Source organism: Pan paniscus, chromosome 18 (genome assembly GCF_029289425.2).
Source record: "Pan paniscus chromosome 18, NHGRI_mPanPan1-v2.0_pri, whole genome shotgun sequence".
NCBI lineage: Eukaryota > Metazoa > Chordata > Mammalia > Primates > Hominidae > Pan > Pan paniscus.
Genome location: NC_073267.2, coordinates 76,923,330 through 76,946,144, shown reverse-complemented (window position 1 = coordinate 76,946,144; position 22,815 = coordinate 76,923,330). Strand labels below are relative to the sequence as shown.

Genomic DNA, 22,815 nt, shown 5'->3' with positions numbered 1-22,815 from the left:
CAGCGCGGTTTGGCCGCTGTGGGGCGCCGTAGCCCGCGCCGTTGTCAGGGGAACCGGCCCAGCGCCGGACGAGGCCCAGCCAGTCTGGGTCTGGCCTGGCCGCCCCTCCAGCCTGCTGGAGCCGGAGCCGGAACCGGAGCCGGAGCCGGAGCCAAAGCCAGAGCTCGAGGACTCACCGGCCCAGTCTCCGTCCGGGATGGGGCCCCGCTCCCGGGCGCGTTGCCGCCCAGTCCCGGGGACCGTCCCTACCGCGAGGGTCTGAGACGCGGCTGCCCCGGGGAGGGTGGAAGGCCAGGCGTGGGGCCCGAACCTCTGGCTGACCTTGGCAGGGCCCATCTGGCACGGCCTCCGCGGCGCGCAGGTGAGGAGTCCCCGCCCGGTTTCTCACCTCGGAGCCTGGCTTGAGCCACGGGGTAGCGGATGCTGCCGCCTGGCCGGCTTTGGGCTCGCTTCCGCCTGGAGCCAGTGGCCTGAGTTCCAGGGCCCCGGCAGAGCGCGGGGCTTCCTTTTAGCATGCATCAAGTTCACAGATCTTCCTTGAGCGCTTACTCTTTGCCAGGCTCTGTGCCAGGCGTGGGCACAGAGGACTCCCAACAGACGTGGCCTGTCTCCAGAACCCAGAGCATTAAGGAAGGGGGCTGGGAAGCGGATGTCATACATGACTAAAGTGATTTCAGGTCGGGTTAGGCTCTCGTATTGAAATGGAGGGGTTGGTCATGGAGGGTCTGTTTTAAAAGGAAACCATGGGAAGAGTTTTAGTTTTTTCTTTTTTTTCTTTGAGACGGAGTTTCGCTCTTGTCATCCAGGCTGGATGGAGTGCAGTGGCACGACTCGGGTCATTGCAACCTCCGCCTCCCGGGTTCAAGCCATTCTGCTGCCTCAGCCTCTGGAGTAGCTGGGATTACAGGTGCCCGCCGCCACGCCCGGCTAAGTTTTATATTTTTTAGTAGGGACGGGGTTTCACCATGTTGGCCAGGCTGTTCTCGAACTCCTGACCTCAGGTGATCCACCCGCCTCGGCCTCCGAAAGCGTTGGGATTACAGGTGTGAGCCACCGTTCCCAGCCAATTTTTTATTTTTTTGAGACAAGGTCTCCCTTTGTCACCCAGGCTGGAGTGCTGTGGTGTGAACATGGGTCACCGCAGGCTCCGGCTCCCGGGCTTAAGCGAGCCTCCCACCTCAGCCTCCCAAGTAGCTGAGACTACAGATACCCGCCACCACACTCAGCTAATTTTTTAAGGTTTTGGTAGAGATGAGGTCTTACTATTTTGCCCAGGCTGGTCTCGAGCTCCTGGTCTCAAGGGATCCTCTTGCCTCAGCCTCCCAAAGTGCTGGGATTACAGGTGTGAGCCACTGCAAGCGGCAGAAGAGTTTTTTATTTTTTGTTTATTTTTATTTTTATTTTCCAGATGGAGTCTCGCTCTGTCACCCAGGCTGGACTGCAATGGCACAATCTCGGCTCACTGCAACCTCCACCTCCCGGGTTCAAGCGATTCTCCTGCCTCAGCCCCCCGAGTCTGGGATTACAGGCGCCTGCCACCACACCCAGCTAATTTTTGTATTTTTAGTAGAAACGGGGTTTCAACATGTTGGCCAGGCTGGTCTTGAACTCCTGACCTCAGGTGATCCAGCCACCTTGGCCTCCCAAAGAAGAGTTTGGATGAGTTTCACGTTTGAAAAGCTCACTTCACTCTGGCTGCTGAGCAGCATGGTTGTGACAGACATACCGGGAAGTCAGTTGAGGGCCATCCTAGTTCTGCCAATCTAGCTGTGCCTCCTAAAATAACTCATTTAGTGTCTCTGAGCCTCAGTGTCCTCATGATGGGAATGGGTGTTCTGTATGTTTTTTATGAGGAAGTGAGAGGCCAGTCACATCTGAAATCAGTGACTACAGGGATCTACAAGAACAGTTGGAAATGATAGGACCTTCCTTAGAGCTCTATGAGGAGTGAATGAGTGAATTCCACTGAAGCAGTGCCTGGCACAGAATAAGTGCACTCTAAATGCTGGTGTTGGTTATTATCATGCAAACACTGTAGGAGAGCGATGCTGGAGGTTTGGATTGGGGTAATGACAGCAGAGATGGTAAAAAAGTGGCTTGACTTCCTTTACTGAGAGAGAGCTGGGTTCAGACACGGGTGAGGGGTGGTCTCTGCTTTTGTGGAACTGGTGGTTCACTGTGGGAGACGGGTTTGTAAACAGATAATCACCATGAGATGCAGTGAAAGCAACAGTGGTGCTTAATTAGCCAGATTGTTTTGTTTTGTTTTTGTTTTTCTTTCTTTGTTCTGTCACAACTTTGTTCTTAATGACTGTTGTGTGGTGGGTGTTCCCCAAGGCTGGCTCCTGCAGTCATGAGTTGATTTCGTGGTTAAAGTCAATAACCTTGGCCTCTCTTCACTGGCCTTGTTTCTATTCTGTGTTACTCCCTCCTACTTGTCCCCTTTCCTTGGCTTCATTTGTATCCCAAACAATTTGCAGTGGTTGCTTCAGGAGGAGAATGGCACAGAAAATGTTTGCAAACCATGTCAACTCAGGAATAATTGGGGTTTCCAGCTTTTCTTGCCATAGCATCAGACTTTTTTTTTTTTTTTTTTTTTTGAGACAGAGTCTCGCTCTGTTGCCCAGTCTGGAGTGCAATGGCGTGATCCCGGCTCACTGCAAACTCCACCTCCTGGGTTCAAGAGATTCTTCTGCCTCAGCCTCCCGAGTAGCTGGGATTACAGGCACCCACGTCCATGCCTGGCTAATTTTTGTATTTTTAGTAGAGACGGGGTTTCACCATGTTGGCCAGGCTGGTCTCGAATTCCTGACCTCAGGTGATCTGCCCGCCTCGGCTTCCCAAAGTTCTGGGATTACAGGCATGAGCCACTGCGTCCAACCAGCATCAGACTTCCACCTGTTGTTTATGAGAGAGAAAGCAAGGGCCCAGCCACATCTGAGACCAGTGACTTGAGAGGTCTTTGGGAACAGCTTGAAGTTCCAGTTTAATTTTTGGTAGTTGTGTGATGCGCATCCGTTAGTTGAGCTAGAGCTGCTTCTCAGAATTTTAAGGCCAGAGACTTCTCTGGCACCTGTGGGGAATTTTAATAAACAAAGTACTTGTCCCTAAAGAATCTTTTGTAAATGACTTTTTGCAGTGTAAAAAACTGTGTACCGTGAAGTGTTTTCTTTCTAGCTTCCCTTTAGGTAGTTCAACTGGGCATCTGTTAAATCTCAGTGAAAATTATTTCAAAAGCAGATCCTGGGGGAAACGGAAAGTTCATTTAGGAATACTCATAGATAGAAAATCTCCCGACTGGGCATGGTTGTTTACACCTGTAATCCCAGCACTTTGGGAGGCCAAGGTGGGAGGCTTGCATAAACCCATGAGTTTGAGGTTACAGTGAACGCACCACTGCACTCCAGCTTAGGCAACAAAGCAGGATCCTGTCTCTTAAAAAAAAAAAAAAAAATAGGCTGGGTGCAGTGGCTAGGAGGCCGAGGCGGGTGGATCACCTGAGGTCAGGAGTTCGAGACTAGCCTGGCCAACATGGTGAAACCCCGTCTCTATTAAAAAAATTCAAAAAGTAGCCGGGCGTGGCGGCGGGCACCTGTAATCCCAGCTACTCGGGAGGCTGAGGCAGGAGAATCACTTGAACCCAGGAGGCAGAGGCTGCAGTGAGCCAAGATCGCACCACTGCACTCCAGCCTGAGCAACAAGAGGAAAACTCCATCTTAAAAAAAAAAAAAGTGAAAGAAAAGAGAAGAAAATCTCTCACATGGAAACCACAAGTCCTCTAGCAAAAGGACAAGATGCATGGGAACAAAAGTTTCCTGTGGAGTGCACTTTCCCTTCGGGTTCTGGGAGTTTCAGGTAGCTGAGTTGGCTGTGGCCAAGGATGAAGCAGGTCCTGCCTAGCAGCTCCTCTGTTGTGCTGTCTGGTTGTGTGATTCCAGCTTTGACAAGATCCCTAACAGTTCATAGGAAGTTCTGTGGCTTTTCCTCATAGCTCTGCAGCCGAGCGTCTTAGAATTGCTTTCAAGAGTGAGAAAACATTTCACTAAAACCAAGCCCCCTTGTTAGGCAGGAATTCTTTGTCTGGCATGATAACAGGGCTCTAGATCACACGAGTGTGTTTCATCCACAAGGCAGCTCAGTGGGGCCAGGAAGGCAGGAGGTGACATCCCCTAATCATTTATTATTTGACATACTTTTTTTTTTCAAAAGCAGTACATGCTCATGATAAAAATATATATATATTTGAACAGTTTGAAGGAGTACCAGGAAATGCAATTTCTGTCTTACAGCTCTTGGACCACTAGATCTTATTCCTAGGGGCTGCTCCTGTGTTTGGTTTCTTGCATTTCATTCTGGAGAAAATCTGTGCGTATAGGAATGTAGATATCTATCCATCCCCCCTGCCTTTTTTTGTTTTTTTTTTGAGACAGAGTCTCGCCTGTTGCCCAGGCTGGAGCGCAGTGGCGCGATCTCGGCTCACTGCAACCTCTGCCTCCCGGGTTCAAGCAATTCTCCTGCCTCAGCCTCCCGAGTAGCTGGGTCTACAGGCCCGCACCACTACACCCAGCTAATTTTTGTACTTTTAGTAGAGATGGGGTTTCACCAGGTTGACCAGGCTGGTCACGAACTCCTGACCTCAAGTGATCTGCCCTCCTCGACCTCCCAAAGTGTGGGGATTACAGGCGTGAGCCACCGCGCCCGGCCCCCTTTGTTTTCATTCACTTGGTAGCTCCATCTACAAGTGTTCTTCATCTTGCTTTTTCACTTAATTGTGTATCAAAGATTACTTCATCCCTTTTTTTTTCTTTTTTTATCCCTTGCTTTTGATGCTGCCTAGCATTTTATTGTATAGATGTGCCATAGTTTATTTGTATTGTCTTTTGTCCTTTATTATTGCAAACAATGCTGCAGTAAATCTTTGTGAGTATATGTATAAGATAAATACCTAGAAATGGAATGTCTGGGTCAAAGGGCATATATGTTCTAAAGTTTCACCAGACTTGGACATTGCCAAATTGCTTCACTGAACTTTGTTGAAAGATGAGTACAAAAGAGATCCAAAGAAGTGGATCTGTGAAATTTGCCCCAATGTTCCTCAGTCTGTGAGTGGCAGCTCGGGAACCAGAAAAGGGCTCTACTCCAGGCTCAGCCCTCTTCCTTTGATCCCACCTGCGTCTCCCCATTGGCAGTGCAGGGCCCTCCAAGCACCTGCTTCAACCCCGTCGCTTTCTCCTCTGACCCCATCACCCTGCCCTCCCAGTTCCTTGTCCTCTCCTGGCAAACCCTCTTTAGTAATTAACTTGATTCTGAAGCCCTCAGGTAGCTTGCAGGAATCCAGGGATGCCCGCAGTCTCTCCAGGGCTGGTACTTTTCACCTTGGTGTGGTTCCTTTGAGAGTGCTAGGCATGAATTTCAGAACAACGTTCCTAAATGTTTTTTTTTTTGTTGGGAGCAGAGGTGGGCAGGAGGAAAGTGGGTCACTCATGTAACTATAATGTAGTTCGTAATGAGAACTTAAACTGTTAAGATTTCCTTCATTTGACTTACGCATATAAATTAAGGTACGCAGGCAGGGTGTGGTGGCTCATGCCTGTAATCCTAGCACTCTGGGAGGCCGAGCTGAGTGGGTCATCTGAGGTCAGGAGTTCTTGAGACCATCCTGGCCAACATGGTGAAACCCCGTCTCTACTAAAAACATAAAAATTAGCTGGACATGGTGGTGCATGCCTGTAATCCCAGCTACTTGGGAGGCTGAGGCAGGAGAATCGCTTGAACCTGGGAGGTGGAGGTTGCAGTGAGCTGAGCTCATACCACTGTACTCCAGCCTGAGCGACAGAGTGAGACTCAGTCTAAATAATAATAATAATAATAATAATAATAATAATAATAATTACTTAATTAAGGTAGCCTAACCTTATATTGAAAACACCATCTAAGGCTTTTAGCAAGTGAATGTTAATGTGAACAGATTACTGTCATCCTGCCAATGGCTTTCACCTTGTGGGGGACAAGGGAGGGGCCTCCACAGCCCCTCCTGCCTGCCTCAGAAGCCAGATGGATCCTTGGCTTACCCAGGCCACGGGACACCCTCCTTCCTGTCTTCCCTTTATCCCGGCCAGCCTGACTCTCTATGGTTTGTTCTGTGGCAGTAGAAGGTACATGAAGAATGTTTTCCCAAGGCTGTGTACCTCTGAGCCTTGCAAAGATGCAGCTGGAGGTAGCCAGGTGGGCAGCAAGGAGCTTGTGGGCTTCACCGCCACCTTCTGACCAGTTTCTCCCAAAGCACAGGGCTGCTGGGCTCCCTGCTGGGCCGCTGTGGTGCCGCTTCCCCCATGCCCTCCTCCCCACTGGCTAGAAAGTTTTCCAAAGCACCCTGAGCCATTGGGTCACTCTCATGCCTTCAGCCTGCTTTGCCTCCATGTGGCTCTTCCAGCAGTGCCCATGTGTCCTCACCTGGCCTCCTAGACCCCTGTGATCTGAGCCCCTCAACTCCTTCAGTCCCATCTCTCACTGGGTCCTGCTCTCCATTCCCTCCTTCCCCCACCTCCCACCCCCGCCACCTGTCCACCCTGTGTTCTGCCACATTGGATGGCTGGCCCTTGCATGGGCTGCCAAAATGCCCATTCACCCACTGCCCTGGTATCTGTTCGTGTCCGTCCAGGTCCCAGAAGAGCAGCCCCTCAGGGCAGGCACCCGGTCTCATCTGTGTTTACATCCTAAGTGCGCAGGCTGGGCTCCGATAAGTGCTGACTGGCCAAGGTCAGAGGGTGCCAGCTGGCTACATCGTTGGAGAACAGAGCCACATGTCTTTCAATCTGGTCTCCTAGAGAAGTCCTGAGAGGGGAGCAACAGCCAGAGAAGTCCCGGGGTCTGGTGACAGTGCTTGGTCCCATCCATGGGCCTGGGAGCCCCATCTTGGATTCTCTCCGACCTCCCAGCCCTTTTAATCAAAATCTTTTGGGCCGAAGGAATTTGTAGCCACCAACTCTGCAGGAGAAAATGTCGTCAGTGAAGAGTGGGCTGGCCTGGGCATGCCTCTGGGCCAGCCTGGGCGTCTATACCAGAATGCTGCCTCTGCCGAGGGAGGTCTGCCTGGCAGCACCATCCCCACATCCACAGCCTCAGACAAGTGCTCCCTTCCTGGGCCTGATTTGGAGTATCAGGGGGTATCCTGATTTGGAGTATCAGGGGGTATCCGATTTGGAGTATCAGGGGGTATCCTGATTTGGAGTATCAGGGGGTATCCTGATTTGGAGTATCAGGTGGTATCCTGATTTGGAGTCAGAGCCATCCCCAAGGCTGTAAGTGGCGGGAGCCTGGCTGCAGATGGTGACTCCTCCTGCCTCAGGAGTCAGGGATACAGCAGCTCTGGGGGTGCCTGTGGCCACTGCCAGGCAGTGGGGCCAGATCAGCTGCATGCCTCTGTTTTGCTCTTTGGAAACTCCTGCAAGGTGTAGGGTTGTTGAGGTTTGGGGATGGCAAAAGGAGAGCCAGAATTTAGGAATCCAAATTAATGGATTCCTTTCAAAGTAATTGCCCTGGTGATGGTGTCACTGGGGAGCTGATGTGCAAGCCACAGAGATTGGCCCCAGAGCAGAACCATCCAACCCAATCATATTCACAGGGCTTGATCTGATGACCTTTGACAATTCCACAATACAAGGACAAAGATTTGCTATCTTTGGGGACATGCAAAAGAAAGTGAGGGCTGGGATAGAGGGTCATGCATGTAATCTCAGTGCTTTGGGAGGATAAAGTGGGAAGATCGCTTGAGCCCAGGAGTTGGAGACCAGCCTGGGCAACATAGTGGGACTGTCTCTGCAAAAATAAAAAATAAATAGCTAGGCATGGCAACACGCCGCTGTATTTCTAGCTACTCAGGAGGCTGAGGCAGGAGGATCACTTGAGCCCAGGAGATTGAAGCTTCAGTGAGCTATCATTGCGCCACGGCACTCCAGCCTGGGTGACAGCGCAAGACCCTGTTTCAAAAACAAAAAACAAAACAAAACAAAGCAAGGCCGGGCACGGTGGCTCACGCCTATAATCCCAGCACTTTGGGAGGCCAAGGCTGGCGGATCTCTTGAGTCTGGAGTCCAGGAGTTGGAGACCACCCTGGGCAACATAGTGGGACCCTGTCTTTACAAAAAAATAAAATAAAGTAGCCAGGTGTGGTGGTGCGTGCCTGTACTTCCAGCTACTCTGGAGGCTGAGGTGGGAGGATCACTTGAGCCCAGGAGGTCAAGGTTACAGTGAGCTGTGATGGTGCCACTGCACTCCAGCCTGGGCAACAGAGCAAGATCCTGTCTCAGAAGGAAAAAAAAAACCCTAAACCCAAAACCCAAATACCACCAGTTGAATCCCTGGGGGAAAACTAAGTCCTCCATTTAGCTTTGAGATGGGACAACTCAGAAGTCACTTCAAATAATGCTCGGCTTGGCCTGCAGGAGGCTCTGAGCCTCAGGTGGGCTGAAGGGCAGGGTGGCTAGGAGTGAGTGTCTGGCAGTCAGGTTGGTAGCCAGCCGGCAGAGGGAGATGGGCTGCGGGAGGCATGGGTTCACGACCCTGCAGAAAGAGGGCAGGGCTGGATGGATGGAAGGCAGGAGAAAGCAGGCCAGATGGCTTAGGGTGGACCAGGATTCCACACCATTTACTGTGCCCACGTTTCCTTTTATTTCAGATGTTTTCAAGTCAGCAAACATTTACTGAGGATCTACTATGTACAAGGTACAATTTTGGGTGCCTGGGGAAGGGACATAGGGGACAGAGATGAATAAACCCCACCCAGCACATTTGCTGCCTTTGGGGAAAGTTGTCCTAATGAGGGCAGACATGAGGATTGCAAAGCGTCCCAAATGGCAAAGTAATTTTCCCAACAATGACTTAGCATAAGGGCCCCCTGACTCAGGGCATCAGGGAAAGCTTCCTGGATGAGGCAACCCTTGCAGTTGGCTCTGAAGATCAAGCCTCATTCTGTGGATTGAGAAGTGAGAAAGGTGATCCAGGAAGATGCACTGAGTCGGGGTCTGCGGCACCCTTTCTGCTTAGGTTCCCTGTCTCATGGGCAGGGGCTCCTGAAAGGAGAGTTCAGCTACCAGGGTTTTAGTCCCAGCTCCTGGCCTTCCCACCATGAGCGCAGAGCTGGCCTGTCTCCCAGGTGTGGCGCTGCCTGCCTGGGCTGTTGTCCCATCTTGGGCCCATATCCTGGGGATGGGGGTCTTCCTCCTGTAGCCTACCCCTTCTTGCCTGGCATTCATCCCTGGACACTGGGCCAGCTGTCCGGCTAGAGGGTGGCGGGTGGAGGGGGTGGTTGATTCCATCTGGTGGTCTGGCTCTGAGTCCAAGGGCGTTAGCCCACCTTTCTGTACAAAACTGTACACCAGGCCCAGATTTACTTAGAGAAACGTGGTCATTTCTGCTGCTGAAGGGAACTAAAGAGGAATCCTTCCCTTCCTCACATGTGCTGGCCCCTCCCCAGCTGAGAACCCTCAGGCAGCATGGGGCAGAGCTTCAGACTCCCCCAGTCCTAAAGGGATTTTCTGTCCACCGTGGGGGAGAGGGCAGATCCTCCTTCTGGGCACCCCATTCCCCGTTTCCCTGAGCAAAGGATAGCGGGGGTGTCTGACACTTGCATTTGGACCTCAGGAAGGAGGTGACTAATCCTAACAGAATCAGCATGTGTTCTCATCACTCTGGCCCCAGCCTGATATTGTTACCAGATGAGAACATGTCTTATTGGGTTTAACTGTGATGGCTGTGAAGACAGCACTTTGAGTAACAGGCAGCAGCACTGTGTCCTGAATAAACCCTGGGCCCTCCTACCTTGTCCTGGCCAGTCTAGGGCCAGGGTTTGCTTTGGGCTTTGAGACAGCAGCCCACTCCCACCCTCTCCCCACTGCCCATCTCTATTGTGCTAGGACCCCAGTTTCCCCAGCAGAGTAGCTGTCGCAGCCTACTCCCCCCGTGCTGAAACTTGGCTGCAGACACAGGCCCTGGGCTCCAGCCCGGCTTCTTGGGCTAATGCTCTCTCTACTGTTTCTCCCTCTGGAGATGAACATCTGCAACAAGCCCTCCAACAAGACGGCCCCTGAGAAGAGTGTGTGGACGGCACCGGCACAGCCCAGCGGACCCTCCCCTGAGCTGCAGGGCCAGCGATCCCGCCGGAATGGGTGGAGCTGGCCCCCTCACCCGCTCCAGATTGTGGCCTGGCTGCTGTACCTCTTCTTTGCTGTGATCGGCTTTGGGATCCTTGTTCCCCTCCTGCCTCACCACTGGGTGCCCGCTGGCTACGCTGTATCCTTGGGAAAGCGTAGGGCTGGTATGTGGAAGTGGGGAGGCAAAGGATGGCTGGCACAGCGGAGGCCCAAAGCCGGGTTGAGAGCCTTGGGGAGCACAGTCAGGAGAGTGGAGCAGGGTGGGCCCAGTCCTGGGGACTTGCTGCTTCCCAGCCTGTCTCCAGCCTCCACCTGACCTCTCCACCTGATAGGGTGAGTGGGCATGCCTAAAATACCTAGGAGCATGTCAAGCCCCACAAAGATGTGAATCCTGTCCACAGAGGCACCACAGGAGCAGTCATAGAAGGAGGAGCCTCAAACCATCCTGATGCTAATTGTGTTCAGAGCTGAACAAAGGATGAAGTAGGGAGTAATTAGTCCATCTATCGAAGAATTTTTCACTTTTCAAAGAGTCACCATAGAATTCTTTTACATAGTAAGTGTCCTGGTGCCTTAAAATATGGTTTTATTCATGGACAGACTGTGCCCAGGACTGTTTATGGGCACATTGATTCTGTACATCAGACCCTTTTAGAGTGAGGTTGAATGTGACAAGAGATGGGATGGAGATACCTCGAATGCTCCTGGGAATAGTGACAAACCCAGACTCGCCTGAGCCCAGTGGTGTGATCGCCCCATCCCTGGCCACAGCCCCCAGGAGCAGAGGATGTGGCTGCAAGGCCAGGGGTTTCAGTGAAGCAGGCATCTCTGTGCTCCTTTCCAGAGAGTTCCTATTTGAGTGTCCTTCACAAAGATGACTCCTGTGGGGAAGGTGAGGGCGGTCTAAGGGTGGTTGGCAGCGATAAGCCTAAGAGCCTGGGACATCCAGCCTGTGGTGAGCTCTGTCCCTGCTCAGCACCTTCAGAGCTGCACGGGACCGAGCAGCTCCTGCCAGCTCTGTGGGTCTTTGCCTCCTCCTCTGTCTGATGGGAAGGCTCCTACCTGGAGCACTTAGGATATATGTGAGCACTAGAATTCATTAAGCCACAAATGTGAACATGCTCTTTTAGGAAACCACAAAGCCCTGGGCTGGTGAGTGGCAGGGTAGGTATGTGGAGGCGGACCCTAGAGGAGGTTGTCATCCTCAGACACAGCAGTGCCATCTGGGGACTTCTTGTTCACTAGAGCCCAGGGTCTGCTCATCAGCTCTGTGAATGGAAAACTGGACTTTCCCTGAGGTGACCAACAGGTCTTAGTGCTGTTAAGTCATGGGACATGGGAATGCGTCATGGGACATTCCTCCTGTGATCTGGAATGGACACGCCCCTCACTAGGGATCACCTGGGTTCCTCCCATCAGGATACCTGGGAAACCAGATTAACCAGATGAACAACCCCATGCCTTGTACAAGTAGAAGCAGAGCAAATCATGATAAACAGAAGGCAGTAGACTTTATTGAGCCCTTACATGTGCCAGGCCCTGCGTCAGCCACTTTACATGAATGATCTCATTTGGTCCTCATTGTAATCCTGTAAGGAGGTATTCTCCCCATTTCCTAATGAAGAAGCTGGGCACAGAGGTTCTGTGACTTCCTGAGATCACATAGCGGGCACCCAGTGAGGCCAGATGGGCTGCCCGGGAAGCCTGACTGTCCTGAGAGGGGCGGGTTGAGGGCTTTGTCTCCGCATTCAGGATTCGTCTGCTTTGAGCATTGCAGAGGCTCACAGAACCACCTGGTTCATGCCTGACCGGCCTATATGCTCTCCTTCCTTCCATCAAAGCCTTCTTTCTGCAGGCTCTCTCAGGTCCCCTGAGAAGTGAGGTAAGGTCATAATGGGTACCAGGTACCCACCTTGGGCCTGGAACTGGCCTGGGCCTTAGGGATACAAGCTGAGCCCTAGGGTGCTGGGCCCCCAGCTGAAGGGAAGGCTGGTGCACTGGAGATGGTGATCACGCCACATGATAAGTGCAGCAGACTGTGAGGGCAGGCAGAGGCCACCTACATCAGCATCACCGCATGTCCACAGGCACACTCGCGGCCTGTGGCTCCCCCCCTCCCCCGCCCCACCTCTCTCCACATGCTCTTGGCTCCTCCCGCTTCCTTCCTAACTTAAATCCAGTCAGTCATCCAGCCCTGTTGATATTGCCTCCTAAATAGACATTCAATTGGCTCCCGGTTTCTGCCACTGCCAACTGCTTCTCTTCCCTGGATGACCGCTGAGTTTCTAAACGGGTCCCACACACACGCTCTCACCTCGGCCAGCCCATCTGCATTCCTGCTCTTTCCAAAAACCAAATCTGATAATGTTGCGCCCCAGCTCCAAGATTTCTAATGGTTTCTTCCTGCCTTAAGTAATGAGGCTCAAGGCCGGGCGCGATGGTTCACACCTGTAATCCCAGCATATTGGGAGACCGAGGCAGATGGATCACCTGAGGTCAGGAGTTCCAGACCAGCCTGGCCAACATGCGAAACTCCATCTCTACTAAAAATACAAAAATTAGCTGGGCGTGGTGGCACACGCCTGTAATCCCAGTTACTTGGGAGGCTGAGGCTGGAGAATCGCTTGAACCCGGGTCGGGGGGCGGAGGCTGCAGTGAGCCGAGATAGCGCCATTGCACTCCAGCCTGGGCAACAGAGGGAGACCCTGTCTCAAAAAAAAAAAACAAAAAACAAAAGAAATGAGGCTCAACATGGCGTCAAGGCTCCGCATTCTGGACTCTGCCTCTCTCCCCCATTTCCTCTGATGTGATTTTCCCTGTCCTCTTCTGTTTCCACGGCACTGGTCTCTGCCCGGAAGCCCCTTGTCTCTCTCCCTGCTCTCAACACCCAGCTAAATTAGAGGCCGAGAACTAGCAGCCCATGGGCCAGTCCAGCCTGCAGATTTGTTTTTTTGAATTGAAGGATAGTTAACAAAGAAAATGCACAGATCTTAATGTTCCTTCTATAGGCATGTTTTTTAAATTATTTATTTCCTTAACATTTAAACATTGAGAGATCTCACATAAAAACCCAGACTTCTGGTTCCTTTTGAGAAGCCAGAAATTGGCCACACAGACCCTCATTCTTGCATTCTTGCAAGACAGGCGTGAGCCGGAGGCACACTTCAGCCGAACTGCTGGTTGGCACTCCACATGTTCCCCACAGCCACAGTCCCTAGCCAGGCCCCCTTTCCTCTTTGCCTGCCAGGTCCCTGGAATCCATTCCTCTCTGTCTCAGCTGAGACAATACTTCCTCAGGTAAGCCTTCTGGACCCCTTCAGACTAGATGAGGTCACTTGGTTATAAACTGGCATAGTCCCATGAACTTTCTTCATTGTAATTAACCCATTATTTGATTGATATCCATGTTTTTGGGCAGGAGTGGTGGCTCATGCCTATAATCCCTGCACTTTGGGAAGCCAAGGCAGGCAGATCACCTGAGATCAGGAGTTTGAGACTAGCCTTGGCCAACATGGCGAAACCTTGGCTCTACTAAAAATACAAAAATTAGCCAGGCGTGGTGGCGAACACCTGTAGTCCCAGCTACTCGGGAGGCTGAGGCAGGAGAATCACTTGAACCTGGGAGGCAGAGGTTGCAGTGAGCCAAGATCGTGCCATTGCACTCCAGCCTGGGAAACAGAGCGAGACTCCATCTCAAAAAAAAAAAAATCCATGTTTTCCACCAGACTGCAGTCTCTTCAGTGCTAGGGACTCTTGCCCCTGCCATATCCCTCAATGCCTGTCACAACAAAAGACCTCAGTAGACAGCTGAATGAATGACCCTGGGGGTGAGGCGGGAGAAGAGTTGGAGCAGGCAGGGAGTAAATGTTTGCCCTCATTCAGTGTCTGAAGAGTGGATGGCATGGTGAGCACAGTAGCTGGTGATAGCAGAGAGGTTTGGGAGGAGCCAGAGGGAAAGGGACCTTAGCACTGAGCAGAGGAGTGAATTTCAGTCAGAGAGCTGTTGAGACCCACTGTAGGGTTGCAAGCAGGGAGGGCTTTGGGTCTGAGCTTTTAAAAACTTACTCTGAGACCATGTGAAGCATAGACTCAAGGGAACTCAGACAGAAGGCGCAGAGTTGGGAGGCTATAGAGTGGCACAGGCAAGAGATGAAGACTTGGCCATAGGGATAGAAGGGGTAGTGATGGCCACAGGATTGTCTCTCTTAGCTGTGCTTATGGCACATTAGGGCGGAGCCTGGTTTATGCAGATATGTAGAGAAATTTGGCTGCTGGGAGGAGGAGGTAGGGAGGAAAAGAGATTGGACAGCTGATGAATGAAGGATGGCAGATGGATGATGGGTAGAGCATGAATGATGGAGGGATGGTGTCTGCCTGGCTAGCAAGAGGACCAGTGGAATTTTGGGCTGAAGCGGGTGTGATCAAGGGAGGGAGAGTGGATGGCTGCCTGGGTGGAATCTATGGGTGAATTTTTACACATCAGACTTTGTAGCAAATTGTCAGCAAACTTGTCTCCTGCATTTGGCCCAGTCATTGAGCAGTTAGATCCTGGAAGAGCTGTGTTTCAGCTTCAGAGACTAGCCATGCTGCCCCTGGCCAGGCCCTGAACATGGCAGGCCATCCCAGACACTCAGCCCAGGACTCCAAGTGCCTAGATTCTTGGTAGGGGAGGTAGCAAATGTCTGAATCCGTGTCTGCAAGGGGTTCTCCATCTGGCCCAGCTACTGAAAAGGGGGGTGGTTGCATCCCTTTTGGAGGTGACTTCCTATGAAAGCAAGATAAGGAAGCTGGGACTTAAACTTCAGGTTCTTGGACCTTAGGTGGGGTTGATCTCTTTCAGTCTCACATCACCATTTGGAATCTGAAACCAGAAACCAGCCTGAGGTCAGACCAGCCAGGGCCTGTACCAGGCCTGGAGCAGTGAGGCCAGGACCCTGCGATTGGGCACCTAGGTGGTGACAGCAGGCACTGCTGGCTGGCTGTGGACTCCTTTCCTAGATGGCCTCTCCCTCTTTCCATTTGGGGCATAGGGGTTACCTGGAGAGGTCTGATGAGGAGGCTTTGGGGGACTGGAGGTAGGAGGTGGCAGAGGCAGAGAATCTGCACAAAGCGGGCTGGCATGGCAGTGGGGAGTTCTCTGGCTGCAAGGAACGGGGCGGGACTCCCAGCCGGCAGAGTGGAGTGAGTCTTTAACCTGCTGGGCCAGTGCATGGGCGCCATCTTTGCTGGCCACCTTGTGGTGCACCTGACCGCCGTCTCCATCGATCCAGCAGATGCCAACGTGCGGGACAAGAGCTATGCGGGGCCCCTGCCCATCTTCAACCGAAGCCAGCACGCACATGTCATTGAAGACCTGCACTGCAACTTGTGTGACGTGGATGTGTGAGTGTGTGTGGGTGCTTGTGGCTGCCGAGTGTGCTGTGGGGTGTATGGTGGAGAGGGGGTGCCAGGGCTTCACAGACATCCCTGATGCCTCAGAACCCTCATGTTTTATGCAGTCAAGAACCTTGATGGCATGACAGAGTATTGGGTTCCTGAGAAGGTGAGGAGAAGGTGATTGGAAACAGAAGATGAGGAGTAGTATTCCAGCAGTTAAAGGAGGAAACATTTGGCCCTGCCCAAACATTTCTAATAAGCGGCTCTGCCAGTGACACCCTCACATCTCTCGCCAGTATTCCCATATAGGGGTGGGCAGGGGTGTTGATGCCTGACACTCACTGTGTGCTGAGCTCTTCCTGCAGCCACCCCGCATGGCTTTCTCACTTCATGGAGGAGGAAGAGCCCAGCGCTTAGAAAGGCTGATAGGCCAGACACAGCCACTGATAGCGGAGCCAGATTCACATCTGGCCGGCCAGGCCCCTAAGCAGATACTGCTGCCCTGGGGTCTACCCAGGAGGAGTCTGAGGCCCAGGGGGGCCATTTGGCTTGCTCAGGTCCCTCTGCTAACATGGAGGAGTCACTACGTGCTGCGCCCCTGCCACCTTGGCTGGTCCCAGCTACCTCTCTAGGGGCCCCTCTCCACCCTTCTGGAGCCCCCCAGTCTCCAGGTCTTGGGTGGGGGATCAGGGATGGGGATATGGCCCAAGGCCAGCCTCCACCAGGAAGCCTGTTGAAGGGATCTGTCTGCAGACTGAGCAAGCCCCTAGCCTTAAGGCGCCAAGGACTTGGACATGAGGCCATCCTGCCATTCACTGGGCACCCGCCAGCACACTTTCCGAGCAGCTGCTCCAGCAGCTGCTGCCCATTGCAGGGCTCTGCCCTGTTCTGGGGGAGGGGTTGTGCCTTTGGGCCTTCCCCGGTGCCTCCCTGGGCTGGGAGACTTCCCCTGAGCCCCTGTGGTGAGCACCTGCATGCTCACGCGGATGGCAGCCTGCACTTCTTTTGCCTCTTTTCTCTTAGTCCACACAGACTGAAGTTTCTGGAAAAATGCCAGTACCATTCCTATAGAATGGCAGGGAAACAGGGGCCCACTGCCGGAGGTGTCGGGAAGGGCAGTGCAGGCCCTGGGCCCCCCGCCTTGCTGTCTGCAGCTCCCTGGGCCCACACCTTCTGGCTTCTCTCGGGGTCTTTGCTTGGAAAGGACGCCCATTTTCTGTTTCATGGCGCATCAGCTAGGCGCACAATCCCAGAGCAGGAGGGGTGCACCTCCTTACCCCTCCTGCGGCCTCTGGGGTCCCCCAGCTCTTCGGGAGCGCTGCCTCCTCCAGGAGACCCACCCCGCAGCGCCTGCAGAGGGCGCGCGCGCTCCTCGTCGCCTCGCTCGGGGCTGTCTCAGGCCTGGCGCTTGGTCCCTCCACAGACCCCACTCAACCACCCCGACCGGCCGGGCCACAGAGCGGGGAATGAGCCGGCCAATCGCGCTGTGCCCCCTCTCCCTGCAGGAGCGCTCGCTCCAAGCACTGCAGCGCCTGCAACAAGTGCGTGTGCGGTTTCGACCACCACTGCAAGTGGCTCAACAACTGTGTGGGCGAGCGGAACTACCGGTGAGGACAGCCCGGCCGCACGCGGGCCTGGGGATGCACTGTCTGAGGGCGGGAGCCACAGACCTTGCAGCTCGCATGGCAGGCGGGCGGGGATGGGGATGCTTCGAGGACCTGTGCCCGTTTTATGCGGGGGTGCTGCCCAGAGAGAGTGATGCTCCTGGGTGCCGGCTGAGATGGCCAAGGGTGGGCCTGGAATCTTCCACCAAGCTGGCCCAGAGAAATGTGGGCTGCCTGATGGGGTGGCCACCCATCTTCAGTTTTGCTGTATGCCTTTGGCTTCTGAGGAGTTGGGGCTGTGGGGTCACCCTCAGCCCTCTGAGCCCATAGCAATGACCCTACAGCCTCAACTCCTATGGGCCTTCTGAGGCTGGAGCTCCGGGGAGCTGACAGCGACCCATGGCTGGGCCCAGGCTCTTTCTACACAGTGTTGCATCCGCTTTACTGGGCGTCCTGCTCCTGGTGCTGGTGGCCACATATGTCTTCGTGGAGTTCTTTGTCAACCCCATGCGTCTGCGCACCAACCGACACTTTGAAGGTCAGTTTAGGCTCCGGGCCTATTCTCACCCCCAACCCTGGTCACCCGTCACGTCCCCGGCTGAGCACACACTGCCTGTGCCTTGCAGTCCTGAAGAATCACACCGATGTGTGGTTCGTGTTCCTGCCTGCCGCCCCCGTGGAGACCCAGGCCCCTGCCATCCTGGCCCTGGCCGCCCTGCTCATCCTTCTGGGCCTCCTGTCCACAGCCCTCCTGGGGCACCTGCTCTGCTTCCACATTTATCTCAGTAAGTGCCTCCCGCACCTGCCTTCTGGAATGCAGGGGTCCTCAGATTGCAGGAAGGTGCCCAGTTGGACGGTGGACCCTGAAACCATGCCCCTGCCTAGTATGGGCTCACTATGGTGGCCAGGTCTCACCCGATGGCTTCGTGTATTTGGGGACACTGGTTTCAGCCTGGGGCTGGTTGTCCTCCCTCCTGTTCTGAGCTCCAGAGTCCCCCTTCCACCGCACTGAGCCCTCTCCTCCCCCCACCAGTGTGGCACAAGCTCACCACCTATGAGTACATCGTGCAGCACCGCCCACCACAGGAGGCCAAGGGGGTTCACAGGGAGCTCGAGTCATGTCCTCCCAAGATGCGGCCCATTCAGGTATAGAGGATGAAGGGTGGGAGGGGGCCTGGGTGTGGGGGGTGTTGGGCTGTGCAGCGAGCAGCCAGTGAGGAGACAGGGCAAGGGAGGCAAGCCTGGAACAGCCGCTGGGGGCAGCAGGGACCAGGCTTGTGCTGAGCGTGTGCCTGCTCGCCCAAGCGTGGGCACAGCCAGAGGGAGCCCTGTGTTTCCCGGACCCCACGTACACACCTGCCCAGGTGCCAAGCATGCGTGGGAGGGCATGGGATGTGGGAGCCTGGAAGCAAGCAGGTTGGGGCTGCAGCAGGAGAGAGAGGGATGGACCAGCGATGGGGTCAGTGATGGGTGACCAGGATGGAGCCATCACTTCTCCTCATCCATGACCTTGAGCGCTTATACCCATTACCCTAATTTATGCTTAAAACAGCCTCTTCTGCAGATGTGCCTACTGAGGCCTGGAAGGTTAACCACAAGCTGGGTCTGGGAAGAGTTAAGGTCTCTACGCTCTGGCCGGCCTGGCCAGGCCAGTGGCTGACCAGCCTATCCCCATTCCCACGCCCCATGGCTTCCTGAGGTCAGCCGCTGGGGTGGGGGTGATCCAGTCGTCAGAGGAGCCCCTAGGGACTAGGAAGGCGGGGCCCGGGCAGGCTTTGCTGGGGGAAGGCTGAGCCCTGGATCCCGAGGCCTCATGGCAACTGGACACAAACAGAGGCTGGTGGGTGGGTTGGGGAGGGCCTAGGACCCCGCCTCTTCTGTTCTTGTCACCAGGGCTGGACACTACTTGTGGGCCAGGCTGCCAGGACTGGGCAGGCCTGGGCCTGGGGCGTGCTGGCTGTGGGTGGCGACTCCACTGTTACACCACCGTATACCTGCCCCAGTGCTGGGCTCTGATGGTGGCAGCTGTGCTGGGGAGAGGGTACTGTTTCCAGCCCCACATCAAGAGGAGACGGAGGCCCAGAGAAGTAGGCAGGAGACTTTCTCAAGCCTCATAGGCAGCACCCACTAAAGCAGGGCGGGCTCTTTGGCCCTGCCCTGCCAAGGCTTTGGGGCCAAATGTGGCCACAGCAAAGACATTTAATTTCTGTTCTGTCCATCTGCAGTGACTTGAGGGAGGCAAACCCGGGGGACAGGAGTGGTGTTCTTGTCCTCTTTTACAAAGCAGAGAGCTGAGGCTGAGGGCCCAGTACCATTCAGGAATGTACACGGTTTTGAAGGTCTCTGAGACAGTATCCTCTGGACAGCCATGGCGAGAGAGGACAGGGCTCTGAGTGGGGACTCACTGGGGACGCTTTCAGACTTCTTGAGCTGGCTAGGGCCTGGTGCCTTTCCCATCCTGGCCCCTCAGCTTCTGAGACCTCCTCTACTGCTGGCCCCTCCTCTGCTCCCCCCTCTGGAGCCCAGGGCCCCCCAGTGGGCTTTGCCCCTCTGCTGGCCCTGGAGGGTCACTGAGTCCACACTGGGGCAGAAAAGAGGTGTGGGGGAGAGTGATCTTGAGGTTTCCAGTCCCTGTGACTGGCCTCTGACCCCTGACCTCGCGCTCCTCGGCCCAGGCTGGCGCCCCCACACCCCTCTCCAGAGCAGCAGCCAGGGCAGAGGTTGGGCGGGGCCGCTGGCTGGGCTCCTTCCCCAGATCTGTCAGGGCCCTGCAGGCAGCCACCCACCCCCACCCCAGCAGGAATGCGGGAGGGGCCCCTCTCTGGAGCCGTTGCCCCCAAACATAGGCTTGTTTTAGAGACGGCCTTGCTGTTACAGTGTCCTCTCTGCATTAGTCAGGACGCCTCCGTCTCCATGGAAACGGCTGCTGAACTGGCGACAGCTGTCCGGGTGCTCCTGGCAACCCCTCCCGGCTCCGACCCCGCCCGGGACCCGCCCCCATCTCGCACCACGCCCTTCCCGGGCCTGCTTTCCCCAGGCTTTTGTTTCCTCACCTGGAGTCCTTCTGGGCAAAGCTGGGGCGAGTCCTGCGGGCGGGGGTGCAGGACTAGGCCACTCCTGCAACCCCCTGGCCTCAAGGCCCCTTTGCTCTCAGGGGTCGCGTCTGCACCCTCAGGGTTGCTGTGAAGATCAGGGCTTGCCCATAAGCCTGGTGCTCAGTGGGGCTGTGGCTCTGTTTGTTCCACCACCTGCTACCTTCCCTTTTGGTGTAGTGGCAGGGAGACCACCGCATGTGCATTTACGCAGCCCCTTCTCGGCAGCCTGGATCGTGGCTGGTCCTCTGTGAGGGCGAGGGGTGTGCCCAGGACTCAGCTCTGCGGGAGCTGGTGGATGCACACTCAGGCCTGTTTCTCAGCCAGGGGAAAACAATTGGTTCAGAGGCTGGATCCCTGGCGACACCAGGAGCAGGTGCGGGCAGCTCTGAGCTTCCCACCACTCCCTGGCTGAGCCTCTCTAAACTGGGCCTATAGACCCATGGGGGCTGGGAGCCTTCCTGCAGGAGGCAGAGGCTGAATAGATGAGGTAAGGACCTGGGGATGGGGCAAGGGCCAGAAATGGGTGTTTTAAGCCTTACCCTACAGATGGGGTTTTCCCAGCATGGCTGGGAGCCTGGCATGAGGCCTGAGATGTCCCACAGAGGCCAATGAGGGCAGGACTGCGTGGGCTTAGGGCTCAGCAGGCTCGGGAGCCACACCTGGCCTCCCAGCCTCCTTGACTTCCACCTTCCCCAGGAGATGGAGTTCTACATGCGGACCTTCAGACATATGCGCCCAGAGCCCCCTGGCCAGGCCGGGCCAGCAGCAGTGAATGCCAAGTGAGTGCAACCTGGGCATGTGCCACTGGGCATCTCCAGTTAGCATGGCAGGGCCATCGAGGCAGGAGAAGGGGGTAGGCTAACGTCGGGGCATGGGTCAGGCCCTTCTCTGAGCTAACAGGAAGGGAAGCTTCTCTCAGCACCTCCAGTGGGGAGGGATTTGGGGAACAGGCCCCAGACTTACCCTCCTGCTTCCCCCTCAGTCCCTCCCAGTTTCTTGCCACCCGTGGCCAAGCGGAACCTCCACCACCCTCTTCCCCAGACACTCTCGCCCTGCCTCCCCGGATCCGACCCCAGGTAGGAGGGACTGTGCTGGGCCTCCGGTCCAGGTGGAGTGGGATAGAAAGAAGCCTCTACCCTGGCGCTCGCCTCTGCTTCTTTTGGCGATGTGGGGCCCTCAGGCTCCCCCGTGTCTCTGCAGAAAAAGAGGAAGAGGCGCGTGTATAAAGTGCGAACGTCTGAGACCTCGGATCCGGCGTCGGGTGAGCGCCTCTCCCTGTCCGGGTCCTGCTCTGGGAACTCGGGGGAGGGGAAGGCAGAGCCACAAGCGAGCCGCAGCCACTGGGCTCATGTTCCCTTCCCTTGCGCAGGGCCTAGGGCCCCCGGCCGCCGCTCCAGCTCGTCGACGGATTCCGCGGACGCCAGCCCTGTGCACGCCGCTGGCCCTGCCGGCGCCTACCACTCGGCGTCGGCAGAGTCCGTGGACGAGATTCCAGTGGCGCAGACGCGCCTGGGCAGCGCCGCTCTGGCCGCCCCGCGGGGCCGGGGCCGACAGCCCACGCTGGCGCGGCAGGCGCGTGCGCCCGCCGTTTTCGTGAGCCCGAGCAGCGGCGAGCCCAGGGCGCCGGGCGGCCGGGAGGCTGGTCTGGCTTAGCTGGGCCGAGAGGCCGGAGGGCCGAGTTAGAGCGGCCGGCCCGACTCTCTATGCAACACCCCATCCTTGCCGCACCGAGTGCACTTTAGGGGCCCCTACGGCCGGCGGGATCGGCCTCCCTCCCCCACGACTCAGCAATACCCGCCCCACCGGCTGTGATGCTCCAATAAACTTTTTTATGCTTTTGCGGACGTCGCGCTTACTTTCTTAATGGCAGGGGCCACGGGCCATCCAGAAGCCCGACCCTGGCCAGTGGACCGGGGGCGGGGAGGAGGTCCCTGTACAGTAGGTAGCCACCCAGGCTGCCCTGTGGAGGTGCTCAGGTGCGGCTCGTGGTTAGGAAAGGCCTTAGAAGGCGGCCTGGAGGAGGTTATTTTTCTTAAAGATGGGCTTTGCACTGGGAGGCCGAGAGAAAGCAGGCTTTGGGCTCCGAAAGCAGCAGTGGGCGCTGAGGCTGCGAGGCCGTGGGGAGGTGGCGGCGAAAGGAGGGGGCCGAGCCAGGAGGTCCCGCAGTTTTTCCCCGGCAGCAGGGCTGCCGTCGAATGCCAGCATCCTGGGGCTGGGCGAGCGCGATTCGCTCGTGGGGAGTCCCCTCCCTTCTTCCCCACTGCTCCAGGCTCTGAATCCTACCCAAGAGAGCACGGGAGTTGTGGCCTGGGGGTGCCATCCGTTCAGTGGATGGCAGTGCTCTTGAGCCAACCGTATACCCCTGTCACTGAGGGAGAGCTCCTTCCCGATTCCCCAAGCCCCACCAATGCCCTGCTGCAGCTCCCCAGTGGCCTCTGGTTGACTCTCTGGGGAGCTGGATCTCTTCTGGAGATTGGGGCCGCTTAGAGCTTTAGGCACATCCCAGGATGGGAGGCTGTTTCCTCAGGGGGCCGTCCGAAGACGCCCCGAACTGCAGAGCGCTGGTCTCGCCGTCGCGAGGACCGCGGA

The 22,815-nt window shown here is 55.6% G+C and overlaps 1 protein-coding gene across 7 annotated transcripts; it reads left to right on the top strand.

Annotated features, from left to right (window-relative positions):
• The first annotated feature begins 6 nt into the window (after window positions 1-6).
• ZDHHC1 (zinc finger DHHC-type containing 1) lies at window positions 7-22,070 on the top strand. Of its 7 annotated transcripts, none has more exons than XM_063598038.1 (12): window positions 7-361; window positions 8,678-8,724; window positions 10,048-10,290; window positions 15,358-15,533; window positions 17,033-17,134; window positions 17,545-17,669; window positions 17,758-17,916; window positions 18,165-18,277; window positions 20,923-21,005; window positions 21,268-21,302; window positions 21,407-21,487; window positions 21,596-22,070. In XM_063598038.1, exons 2-12 carry the CDS (start codon window positions 8,716-8,718, stop codon window positions 21,877-21,879), a joined length of 1,410 nt encoding a protein of 469 aa, XP_063454108.1. In that variant the 5' UTR covers window positions 7-361; window positions 8,678-8,715; the 3' UTR covers window positions 21,880-22,070. The 7 variants fall into 7 exon arrangements, with proteins under 7 accessions (XP_063454108.1, XP_034796324.1, XP_063454107.1 ...); XM_034940433.3 differs by having other exon boundaries at window positions 21,209-21,302; window positions 21,427-21,487; XM_063598037.1 differs by having other exon boundaries at window positions 21,209-21,302.
• Window positions 22,071-22,815: the final 745 nt, after the last annotated feature.

Coding starts and splice junctions, on each gene's coding strand:
- ZDHHC1 (XM_063598034.1), top strand. Junction 17,670..17,757: donor CACCAACCGACACTTTGAAG/GTCAGTTTAGGC, acceptor TGTGCCTTGCAG/TCCTGAAGAATCACACCGAT. Junction 18,278..20,922: donor CCAAGATGCGGCCCATTCAG/GTATAGAGGATG, acceptor CACCTTCCCCAG/GAGATGGAGTTCTACATGCG.